Source organism: Podarcis filfolensis (genome assembly GCF_964270895.1).
Source record: "Podarcis filfolensis genome assembly, chromosome: 8".
NCBI lineage: Eukaryota > Metazoa > Chordata > Lepidosauria > Squamata > Lacertidae > Podarcis > Podarcis filfolensis.
The window spans coordinates 53,045,141-53,058,277 of NC_139611.1; the positions used below are offsets into that span (position 1 = coordinate 53,045,141).

The 13,137-nt window shown below is 41.7% G+C and overlaps 1 protein-coding gene across 20 annotated transcripts in view; it reads left to right on the top strand.

The window, feature by feature from the left end:
* KIFC3 (kinesin family member C3) overlaps nucleotides 1-13,137 on the top strand; it is a 39,045-nt gene that overhangs the window by 7,865 nt on the left and 18,043 nt on the right. For 8 of the 20 annotated variants that reach the window (XM_083625075.1, XM_083625089.1, XM_083625088.1 and 5 more), the window contains one exon: nucleotides 8,705-8,861. The exons of 1 other annotated variant lie outside the window; for it this stretch is intronic. In XM_083625075.1, the coding sequence (XP_083481201.1) occupies nucleotides 8,849-8,861 (13 nt within the window). In that variant the 5' untranslated portion in view covers nucleotides 8,705-8,848. Of the gene's footprint in view, nucleotides 1-8,701; nucleotides 8,862-9,892; nucleotides 9,985-11,366; nucleotides 11,493-13,137 lie in introns of all 20 variants that reach the window. 11 more of the 20 variants (XM_083625071.1, XM_083625085.1, XM_083625082.1 and 8 more) reach the window with 5 other exon arrangements.

Here is a 13,137-nt window from a genome sequence, read left to right on the forward strand (position 1 = left end):
AAGAATTTTTGATCATGCACCTTTATAGTAATGCTATTGTTTTTATCTGTATTTCTAGCTTGCATCACAAACTGTTTTTCATCCTCACAACAGCCCTGGGAAAGGGAATTGTTTAATAGGTAGAGAGTGTCTGTCCCCTTGTTATGTCCCTACATGGCATGTTAGATTCCACTGTATAATAGGATTGCCTACTTTAATTGATTTAATCAGTACAATTAATTGACTAAACTTTAACTGCAGATTGAAAATTGACTTCCTGTTAATCACTGGGAATAACAATGAGCAAATATTACTGAATTCACAGCAGTGAAAAGCCATTCAGCCATGGATGCCCCACAAACTTGTTCTCCCATCCCACTCTTTGTAATCTAATGGATTTTCCTTCCAGTTTGTATCCAAAGCTAGCAAAGAGGGACACTTTTAGAGTGGCATCACAAAGGCTTATGTTCTTCGTAGCATTGAAGGCAACTGAATATTGCAGTCAATGTCAAGGTGTCTTTTAAACCTGAATATTTCATAATGCTGAGAGTTCTTGACCTCGTTTAGTTCTCAAAACCATTGTGATTTTGGTATGCAACTGTTGTGGGGAGTATCCCATTTCCCTCAGAGTTTGATGAAAATAAATAGTTTGCTTCTGTCAAGATCCCTCAAAGGCAGTTTCATTGAGGTTTTATTAATATAAATATACTTTTAATCAGTTAAACGGCCAGGTGATTAACAATGCTAATAAGTTGGCAGTTCTACCTGATAACATGGAGCACTGATGGCAGTCACTGATGTCTGCACTAGTTTGTTCCAGCCTCCTATCCCAGTACCTTTCAGTGTCTCTTGAAAGCTGCAGATTGGTTTGTTGATTGTGATTCTTGGCCTCTGCACTAATTTAATTGATTAATGCTGGCATCTCTGCTGATATATGGTTGCAAAAAGCTGTGGTGATTATTTAGTGGGATGGCCTTTCTGCCATATTCATGTGCTTCAATAAATAGTTTGTCAGGGTGTTTCTCTTATAGCTTCCAGTGGCACATGCACACATTGTCTATCGTAAAAGTAGTAATTTGATTTCCAGTTTGGTTTCCCACCTATCCCATACAAGGGGAATCTTACTGGGTGGGGTCACTAATTCCTGGATTTCTCTGTGGAAAAATACAGAATATCAAACCTTCATAATACAGAATAGCAGAACATTTATTTCTATTGCTTTTCCCTTTTAAGTTTGCCCTACAGATCTAGTAGTGTCCATTGTGTATAATATATCACTCTTCCCAGGAGCAAGGAGGAATTACCGTATTTTTTGCTCTATCAGACTCACTTTTTCCCTCCTAAAAAGTAAGGGGAAATGTGTGTGCGTCTTATGGAGCGAATGAAGGCTGCGCAGCTATCACAGAAGCCAGAACAGCAAGAGGGATTGCTGCTTTCACTGCGCAGTGATTCCTCTTGCTGTTCTGGCTTGAGATTCAGAATATTTTTTTTATTGTTTTCCTCCTCCAAAAACTAGGTGCGTCTTGTTGTCTGGTGCGTCTTATAGAGCAAAAAATACGGTATATCTGAGACTGATGTGCCTCTATGTCTCCTCTCATAAGAACATAAAGAGGAGCACTGTTGAATCAAGTCCAAACATTATTTACACCTCATTTTCCATTGTGGCCAACCAGAACTCTAAGAGAAGCCAAGCAGGAGATGAGTACAATAGCCCTCTCCCATTGTTGTTCCTTAAAGACTGATATATAGAGGCCCTTCCTTCACTTTCCATGCCCCACCCAAACAGCCATATCAGTGTGTGTGTGTTTGTGTGTTTGCGCGTGCACACTGGGTGCCTAAGACACTGACATTTTGTAAAAGTTCTATGATCTCCCAGAAATTCTCTCTCTCTCTCTCTCTCTGCTCCCCCCCAAGAAGGATAGAAGTAATATTTGAGTCCTATCAATTCAGCAAACATGTATTTATTTTATACAATTATAGCTTCAATGACTTCTCTAAAGCAATGTGGGGCAATGTCATTTGGAAAAAACGCTGATAATTACCTATTAGCTGCATTCCCCTGCATGAGTCTTAAACCAATGTAGGTTTGTTGTGCCTCAGAAGCATGAGCAGCTTTTTCCTCTCAACAATGGAAAAGGTAGCTATAGATACCTTTAAAGCCTTTGATTATATAGAAAATAGGTTTCTCCTGTATCTAGCACCACAAATAACTAATACAATTAAACCCACTTACCAACCCTCTACAGCTAAGGTTAGAATAAATGGCTATGAATTTAAATTCTTTAAAAAAAATCTAGAGGTACTAAGAAGGGGAAAGAACACCTAATTAATTTATGGTTATGGAAATTATGGTTATTATGCTGTTTGACCCATTAGCTGCAGCTCCCCACTTAAAACAACTATTTGGAAACTATCAAAAAGTGGCAGGTTTGCAAATTATTTATAATAAAACTGCATTTTATAGCATTCCTCCACTTAAAATACACAATATAATAAATCAGGGATTAAAAGTTCAAATTCACCTGAAACACCTTTGGTTTTAGAGGTCAATATACACTTAGTATAAAGGTAAAGGTAAAGGTACCCCTGCCCGTACGGGCCAGTCTTGACAGACTCTAGGGTTGTGCGCTCATCTCACTCTAGAGGCCGGGAGCCAGCGCTGTCCGCAGACACTTCCGGGTCACGTGGCCAGCGTGACGAAGCTGCTCCGGCGAACCGGCACCAGAGCAGCACACGGAAACGCCGTTTACCTTCCCGCTATAAAGCGGTACCTATTTATCTACTTGCACTTAAGGGTGCTTTCGAACTGCTAGGTGGGCAGGAGCTGGGACCAAACGACGGGAGCTCACCCTGCCGCGGGGATTCGAACCGCCGACCATGCGATCGGCACGTCCTAGGCGCTGAGGTTTTACCCACAGCGCCACCCGCGTCCCAACACTTAGTATACAACCCTTATAATGAAAATAAGGGTAGGGGGAGGTATGATGTGGGAGGTGGGGCAGGCCAGGTAAGGGGCACACTGCACGGGCAGTTAGTGACTGTAAGAAAACTAAAATATTTTTAAAGGTAGCAAAATTTCAACCTATCAGTTTTAGGGAAAACCCTGACTGCGAAAATCCCCCCCCCCTCCCTTGACCCAACTGATTTGCTAATAATCAGGCTTGTTCTGGATGTAGTGGAGTTTACTCAGACTGCTTGTTAAGGTCAGTGGTTGTTCTCATCCTGAGCCTAGGGGAATTAGTGCAAACACACAGTCCCTTGTCTTGGGCCCTGGTGCTGCTGGGATTAAGAGTACGCCGTATGTCTTGGTGAAAATGGACACGGCTGCCAAGATGAGCAAGCACTGAAGTGAGGAGGCTGGTGTGTGAGGCCTTTCCATTTCTGCTGTCTCTGGGTGCCAGCCAGCCAGAGTCTTACGAGCCTTCCAAATGATAGCTTCCTTCCTCTCAAGTGTTGGGACCATCCCATTCTCCTGCCTGCTGTGCTTTCTTTGGGGATCTGGCACAGGTGCCTGACTTACACAATCTTGGACTGGTTGGGCTTCTTTCCTTGCCAGTATTTCTTCTGACTCTTCGGTCTGCTGTTGGATGACTCCTGATTGCAGCAGCCTGTCTTGTCAGCATTATTGAGATCAGACACAACAAGAAATAAAGTTCTTCAAAGAGATTTTCTTTTCTGTATCTAGTTTCGCATCTGATTTGCTGCAGCCTTTTGCTTTATTTATTCAGAACCCTGTAAACTTGCTTTGCTTCTAATTGAAATGCATCCTGATGCACATAAAATGTTTACTGTAAATTAATGCTGAAATTCTTCAGTCTTCCCCAGGTGCTTGATGCGACATCTTTATAGAGTGATCACTTCATTTGCTGCTATTTTGGGCTGTGCTTTCAGTGAGCCTCATAGAAGCAGCTACTCTCACAGCCTTAGTAGTTGAGATAGGTAGGTGGGGCATGGAGTCAGGACAGTTGTTGAAGCTTGGGTGGGTGTGGCAAACCAGGTGCTGAATTAAGCAGAGGATCAGGAGAGACAAAGACACAGGCTGGTTTTATGTATAGTTTATGGTCATAGCGCTCTTTGCTGTCATGCATGCCTCAGTGACCTCCAGATTAGATTTTTGTGGTGCATTTTCTGTGGGACTGTGTTGCAGATAGCCTATAGACTTTGGTCTGCAGTGCACCTTCTTGTTTATTAGCTGGTGTTAGGTGGTCCAAACGCAAACTACAGAGCCCTATGCTCTCTGATTTACAAGCCCCAAGCCTAGTGTTAGTAAAGCTCCTTTCTGCAGGTATCTGCTGGGCGATTGAGTTCCTCATTGGAAACTAGGTTGCACAGCCAATCCTGCAGGCTTAATATTCAGTCCTGCTTTTTGCAGGGATTAGCTGCGTGATCCAAGTTTCTCACAGGGAACTAGGTTATGTAGCCAATCCAGTAAACTTGAACTCACCACCTATCAGCTCATAGGTTGTGTAGTCAATCCTTCCTCTTTGTAGGGATTACCTGCACGATCAAGTTCCCCATGCAGTCAATCCAGCTGCATTTCTACATGACTTCACATAGGACGTGAACCAAAGGTTCCTCAATCCTACTATAAAACTCAGAAAGTAAGGTAGACATTTGGGTTAAAATATGTGTTTGAAAAGGCAAGTTCCAGTTCATTTTATAACTTCTTACTTTATATATTCCTTTTACCCTTTCATTATATTTCACCAGATATGTCAATTTCACAATAAGCAACACTTTCCATATTTCATTTAACCATTCAGCAATGTATGTTCTTTCATATGCTAGTCCCTTTGATTCTTGCAGCTATTAAGTTAATTAGAAAGTTCTTGGAAATCTTTTATTACAGTACATCTTATTACAATGACACCAGTTGAGATGATAAATGATAGAATGAATGACTTGGAATTTGTTCTTCCGCCTGGTGAAATATTATGAAATACTCTTGCTGTCTTACTGCTGTCTGTGGATTTTTTTAATCACCTTTTCTCATCTTAAAACATTTCATCTGTGAACTGCCATGAGATCTTTGGGTGCAGGGCAGCATACAATTAATAATGATGATGATGATGATGATGATGATGATGATGATGATGATAATAATAAACCAACCAACCAAACAAACAAAAATAATACTCAGAGGAATCCAATTGAAATTGACCTAAGATAGTCATTAATTTTAATTGCTCTACTCCGAGTGGAACTTATATTGGATACAACCCAATGCTAAGTATGAGCAGTATCTTCACTGCTGCTATTCTTGCTTTCCATGACTTTTAAATATTCTTTCATATTTTATTAGCTTCTATTTTTTATTCACAAGCAAGTACTTTCACCTGTATAAATCTCCCAGTCTTATCACTAGATATTTTCTTTTTTCTGTGGTGCTTGTATATCTGACATTATGTTGCACATTTGACTCCTAATATTATTCCCTAGAAGATTTCTTTTCATTCAGCTTATAACCAGGGCATTTTTCATAACATTTAATTTTCTGTAAACTTGAGCCTTGCAGCTAAGTTCATGTGCATGTGGTATCACCCTCATATATTGTGAATTTACAGTATTGTGAAATATTGTGACAGGGCCTTCTCAGTGGTTGTTTCCCGTTTGTGGAATGCTCTCCCTGGTGAGGTGTGTTGTTGACTTTTAGGAATAAGTTAAAAGCATTCTTGTTTCCCCATGCAACCCTGAAATTACTGGTTAAACTGTGTTTTCTAAATGTTCTTAGAAAAACATGTTTAACTGTTTTAAAAATGCTTTTCTACTACTCCAGGCTTCCTCAGACTCTGCCCTCCAGATGTTTTTGGCCTACAACTCGCATGATCCCTGGCTAGCAGGACCATTGGTCAGGGATGATGGGAACTGTAGTCTCGAAACATCTGGAGGGCTGAGTTTGAGGAAGCCCGTACTACTCTGTTTTCTTCTTAGGTTTGCTGCCTGGGGCTTCTTGAGGAGAAAGAGCAAGATATAAGTTGTATAAATAATAGAAAGGATACGTGTGAACTTTAGAATGGTTTCTGAAAATTTACAAGACACTGTTTTTTCCTGTGACAGAAATTTGTATTGTGCTTCTCCATGCATTATTCATGCATCCTTCTTGTGTCTTGAAATCCGAGAACTTATTCCGTGGAGTTTCCTAAAGTTAGTGCCTGCATTTGAAAGTGGGCCTGGTGTGTCCTTGCTGGGTCAGTAGAGAGACAAAAGACTTGTTGAATCTCTTCTTCTCTTCAGCTCATGAGAGATGCCTGTGTCTTGGGTTTCAATGGGAAACTTGCCATTCTTCCACTGACCTGGACTATTTTGAGCCGCAGGATTTGCAAACTTCAGAGAAATGTTGGCAGATTGCCAGAAAGAGGAGGGGCTTGCATGCCAGCTTCAGATACTAGAAAACATGGAAGGAGGTAGCTTTTTGACACTAACTATACTGTCTTTGGTGAGATTTAGTCAGATGTGCCTCTGAGATATATATTATTTTTAAAAATCTGTTGTGAAACAACAGGCTAGGACTTGCTGTTGCTATTTTGCTACTGTATGCCCATCTTCTGTGTGGAGCAGGTATATGTGGAAACCTGACCATGCAAGTGAGGATGACCTTGAAGGATTTCAAAGTCAGAGATGAAAGAACAAGACTACCTGTCAGGGAACTACCTTTTCTTAAAAATGTAGCAGGGTATTGTTTTTGCTCTACGGGATTGCACGCACCAGCTCTTAATGGAGCTTCCACCAAGTATATACTTTACATTATTGTTTAAGAGGAAGTCTAGCCAAAGCGTTCTTCCAAGGAGTCAGTGGAAACATTGCTTGTAATTTTTTCTGTGCCATTCTGAGTGATGCACTGTCCATTCAGGAAAGGAATTATAAAACACATGGGAAAAGTCTGCACACCCACACTCACACACCATCAATCATTGGTAGATTGGGAATGTAATAAGTGATATAAGTGGATTCTTGAACTGGTTTTTATTGTAGTGTAGTAGCCTGTAGATAGCAGTGGGAGAGGAATTGCACTGCCACAGTAGCTGAAGGAACTTGAGTGCTCTTCACTTCTGACAGTAGCAACATCCTGGAACAGATGGCAGTGAGAGTGAACAGACAGCGGTGAACACAATGGCTGAAGTCATACTTCTCTTCATGTGGTGGAGGAATTTTCTCCTCATGGTCAATGTCATAATCATTCTACTTCAAAAAAAGACAGGTGAAAAGGCACAATCTGATATCAGTGTGCAGCTGCCCACTTCATTGGCATGGGGGCTGGCAGGCAAGGGAATGTGTTTGTGAAGAGAAACAACATTTTGGGTAACTGGGCCTGTGTCTCTAGATTGCTGCATGCAGTTTGGCCCTTGGTTTATGGGAAGAGGTTGCAAGAAGCAGGAGTTGCAGTAGGAAAAGTGCAGGGGGAGGGGGAATAAAAAGAATGTGGAAGCTGAAGTTGGGCATGTTTCTTGCAAGGGTGTTAAGCTGATTTTCCATCCATCCATCAAATTATTCTAATGCAGTGCATAGAAAATTATCCTGTACACCCCCTTCACTGGGCTATGGTAGCAAAGGGAGTGATAGGACCAATACATCTGGATTCCCCGTAATCCAATGGATAGTGGTGGTGGTTTTTAAAAGTGGTGGGAAGTTCAATATGACTTTTTTCCCATCTTTATAGACCATCTTTAAAGTGTTCAGCAACTGATCTGCTTGTTTGATGGGTTTCCAGATTGTAGAGGGCAAAGTAAAAGACAATTCGCCCTGGCAATGCTTTCCTCAGTGCCCATCATGTCCTTTTGCCCAGCTTCAGCAGATGCTTCTGTCAACCAAGACAGCCAATCTCAAAGTACAATGCTGCCCATGTGTCTCCTGTGTGTGTGGTGTAATGGTTAAGAGCAGTAGTCTTGTAATCTGGTGAACCCGATTCGTGTCTCCACTCCTCCACATGCAGCTGCTGGGTGACCTTGGGCTAGTCACACTTCTTTGAAGTCTCTCAGCCCCACTCACCTCACAGAGTGTTTGTTGTGGGGGAGGAAGGGAAAGGAGAATGTTAGCCACTTTGAGACTCCTTCGGGTAGTGATAAAGCGGGATATCAAATCCAAACTCTTCTTCTTCTTGGCACAAAAAACCTCACAGAGGAAGTTGTAGCTATGCAGATAAATGTGGGTTGCTCTTGTTAATAAGCAGGCACCTCCCTGGAAAGTTTTAGACTTCAAGGGATGGGAGTGCATTTCACAATGTGCATGTGGCAGAATTGGATATGCCAAAGTTCTTTCTTTCGGTGCTGACAAATGGCAAGTTGAGACAATAGTTCATGCCTGATGTTGTAGCTAGTGTTCTACTCTGAGTAGACCCATTAAAAACAATTGATAACCAACATGGATTTCCATTAATTTCTATAGAAATAATTTAGCTTGGGGCAAGCCTTGATTCCCTCTCACCCCCATTAAACAAATAACACTCCAGACCTAAGCAAGGGCTGTCAACTATAGTGGCATAATAACTATGCTAACATAGTATTTTTTCTTACTGTGGATCTAATATAGAAAAAAAACCAGCCACCATTGTCATATTTGTCAGGCAGAGAAGACGTACGATATCATCAACAACTTTAATTGATGACAATTCCCCAGGCACTTGAATCATGAATTATTTGCAAATAGTTCCGTATTGGGTTGGGAGTGTCTTAGTGCTGTTGGTATTATTAGCATGCCTCCCATACAAGGGTTTCTATCTTCCCAGCAGGCTCTACAAGCCAAGGTGTGAGAGGCCAGTTGCCAGGTGAAGACTGAGGGAAGCGTTGGCTCCATCGCCAAGCTGGGCACAAGACAGAGGCTGGCAGCTGTTGACAGCTGCTGCGACATCTTGGAGCAGGAAGCTGACGTCAACATGGATAACTCAGGTACAGCAGATGCACAAAACCTGTGCCCGTCTTGGTTATTTGGGAAAGACAGTCTGGGAGTCGATGAGGAGTAGTGACTGGAGTGTTGGATTTGGACTGGGGAGGCCTGGGGGCTGATCTGTTTGGGCAGGAAGCATACTTGGCACCTTGGGGCAAGTCAGGAATTTTCTAATTAAGCTCCCTGGCAGAATAAAACAGGATTTCTGCCATGTGTGCTACCCTAAACCCCAAAGAGGGAAACAGATTGGAACCCAATGGGTTAGTTAAGGAGGTATTTAAAATGTAAATGTATTTAATTTGTAATCACTTTTTGATTGGAGTCCCCAAAGCAACATTAATAAAATATGACTTTAAAAATATATATGAAAAAAATGGATCCATATGGATATTGGAAACAGAATGCTAAAATAATTAATTCAAAGAGAAAGCAAAACACAGAAACCAAGAGAAGCAAACACACCTTCCACATGTGGAAACTGGAGACTGTTTAGTTGCTTGGAACATGGGTGGGGAGGACAAAGTGGGTGGAGTTTTGAGCGGGCCAAGACCTGAGCAGACCTGTGATGGTGTCTGTCTGCCTCCTCCTCCTCCTCCTGGTTCTCTCTTGCGAGGCTTGCTATGGGGTTTATTTGGAGGCAGGGGTCTGTATGGAAAGGGACAGTTCAGCTGTAGTAGGATTAGGTGTACAGTATAGCAATGTCTTTATCTGCTTGCCTCTCTCTGATTATTAACATATACATCCTGGTTGATAGGATAGGATACAAGCAGGGGGTGTTTTCATGTAGATATTAATGCTGAGCCAGTGACTTATTGCAGGATTTGTCATAATAAGGGTTTAGTGTCGAATTGGCAAAATCTGTTCCTCCTTTTGCTGTGAATCCTCACATAGGGTGTGGTGATCATCCCCCTCCCTCCCTGTCTCCTTAGCTTTTGGTTTTATGTTCATTGTCCCTTGATGGTGTATGTTGATTAGGAGGCAAGTGAGAAATGAGAGTGCTGAGAGGCTGTTTAGTTCTGCCGCTCTTTTGCAGGAACTATGTGTTTGGTCCTAATGTTGTTAAAATACAGATGAAGACAGTAGGAATGGTAAAACCCCTAACAGTGCTGTCTTTGAATTCTGGAAGTAAGTATTTTGCAGTAGTGTAACTGGCCATAATATTATTTTAAGATGTTACTTTAAAAAGTACTCTGTTTATCATATGAAAGAGAAAGAGACTATTTGAATAAGAGCTGATGTTGTTGCTTTTAAAAAGCCTTTTTAACTACCCGAAATTTCCACATTTTTCACAGTATTTTTTTTTTGGGGGGGGGGTCAACAGAGCAACTGGCTTTCTCTCCCCATGCCCTCTCATCTGAAAGGAAGTCCATCATTGCCCTATGAATTCTGTTGAAAGTTCCATGCCGTGCACTTGATATGCAGCTGCTTATTCTTCGGAAAAGCCCATGTGCAAAAGGCAAAGGACATTCCATGTGAAGTTTGCAGTGGAAACTTGAACTCCAAACTATGTCAGCAGTGCACTAGCAGAAGCTAGTCTGAAACTGTGTCCCTTTGCTGGAGGGATTCAAGATGGTGTATGTGAGGAGACTTTGAGTCCCTTCTTTCAAGTTGAGCCATTGACCTTGTTCACACACCGTGTAAAGCCGTAAGCCATGGTTTGCTGTGCATAAGCAAATCACTCCTTCTCTCAGCGTACACTGAGAGGAAACAAACCATGATCACTGGCTTAAATATGGGATACTGTGATGTGTGGGCTTCCTCCACCTATTTCACTCCCATTTTTGCTCCTCCGTTTTCTTTCAATGCTGAACTTGTGGTTTACTGGCCAAGGACTTTTTTAAAGTAGATTTTCCAGCTGCAGAAATTCCCTGCCAGACATGCCACACCATAAAAGAAAAGCCAAATGAACACAAAGCATTTTTTTCTCCTATGTGCTGTGTTAGTGGCGGTTTCTCCACAGGAGTCAGTATTGATTATTCATTTATGAATTTGCCTTAGTGTAGTAACTAATAGATGCAAGACCAGGAGTACTTTAAGGGGATTTACAAGCATATAATGTAGTGTTGTTTGCCCAAAGATGAAGGTGAAGAAGAATAGGAGGTTCTGGCCAAAAAGAAGGTGTTTTAATATGGCTTGGCTAATTTTGTTTTAAGTATAGAAACGGAGTGCATTCCATCCTTATATAATTTGTATACATGCTGCTCGTGACATTACCTATCATATAAGTGCCTAATAAACACATATGCACATTGTCAGTTTTCTAATGGCACATTTTCCCCACATGTTGTGCCTTACTGCACCCTAAATACCCCTTGTTATTTGACCTCCCTCCAAAAGGAAGAATCGATGCCAGGAGAGAGTTACAGTTCAGCTCTTCTGGCTTCCCTTTCTCTGGTCTTCTGAGCCTTAATTGCCTGAGCTTGCCCAGACATATCAGAGTGAGGAGGTGCTCCCTGTTTTGTGCTGATTTGGAAGTTGCAGCGAGTCCCATTTCTCCCCTTTGTGAGGCCTCACAACAAAGTGCTTCAGTGAAGGAGTGTGAGGAGAGAGTTTGCACGGAAGAGAGAGCATTAAAGCAAGATGGCAACACAGCTATGACCAGGAGGGGAGAAGAGCACTGCAGACAGAAAAGAGTGAGTGAGGGGCACAGGGTGGAGGGGGAAAGAATAAGTAAGCAGAAAATGAGTTCTGCACAGAAGCTTATAAAGTGGAACTGGGTGGCATCTTCAGAAGATCCTTTGACTGAGACCAGATTGGTGGGGGTTGCTTGTCTGTTTCCTTATCAGACAGGATAGTAGTTAGAATGCCAGATGTGGACACAGGAAGCCTCCATTCAAGTCTCCACCTATTATGCAAGCAGCTTGCTTCTTGACTTTGGGCTAGCCGCTTTCTCTCTTACTGTAGCCTGTAGGGTGGTTGACAGGGGAAAGGCAGAGTAGAAATAAAAAGGTAGAATAAATGGTGCATGAGCATCAGAATGAGTGTTGGATGAGCAGCTGGACATATTGAAATAGTTTATCCTTCTGCAGACATTCGCTTAAAAGTATTGTAGAAAGAAAAAGAATGTTTTAACAAGCCAGCTACACCTGCTGCTCGATGTTTGAAGTGGGACCGGAGTACTCATCCTTTCCCTTTTAATAGAACCACACAAGTGTAACATTTGCAAGGAGTTATTAATTATATTGGGTGCAGGACATACAATTAGGTGATGTGGAATGATGACTATGAGATGACCCTTCTAAAAAAGGCTGGCACACCAGTTGACAGCTCTGAATGTTGGCCTTGTTAGAGCCATTTCATTTTTATCCTTGGAGGTCTGAAATGGACTTTAGATCCAGGTCAGGGTTGGTAAGACATGCATCTGTTTCCTCCCAGGTATTAGTTCCCAGGTTTTTCTCAGGTGTCTCTTCTAGGCTCAGCACAGCCTATGGGAAATCATGAAGTGATCGGTGGGTATGTCACCTGCTTGAGACATGTGCAGGGAAAGCAGCACAGGGTAATTATAATCTGCTGTTACTATTTTGACTGGTTTTTAATTGGTGTGATTTTATCTTGATATTATTTGACTACCTGTCAGAAACTGCAGCGTTGTTATTGTTGCTGTTTTTAATCACCTTTCACATCTCTCAGGGTGATATATAATCCTATAATATACTGAATCAGACCCATGGATCCACCTGACTCCATACTGTCTGCACTGACTGGTAGTCATGCTCCATGGTTTCACACAGGGATATTCCTTGGCTATTTTGGACTGGATGTGATGGCTGTTAATGAAGCGCCTGCAAGTGTAGTGCATGCATTGCAGAGATGAAGGTCTTGTCCTTGTCTATCTATTTTCTGTTCTATAAGCATGTAAAAATATATCTGTACCGACAGAAGGCATACACTAAATGCCTTATCAATTAATACTCAAGCCATGGTCCTGTGATTACCTTAAGTCAATAAATAATTAAAATTTTGTAATTCCAACCCTCCATAACAGTTCAATATTGATTCACCTGAATGTTCCACTTCTGTTTCTTTTACCAAACAACAACATGATCACTTTCAGGATGTTTTTATATGTACTATGTATATATGTAACCACCTAGACTTTCTGCCCTTTCTGCCCTATTTTATATAGAAAGTCAGGGCAGAATGTCAGAAATAAATACGAGTATGAGCTGTACCAAAATGTTGCAGTGCCCCCTTAGCGTTTGTTTGGTGTACAGTGCAAAGCCAGAAGTTCCTCTTCCAGGCATTAACTTTTGTTGCTTTATTATTTTTTCCTTGTCT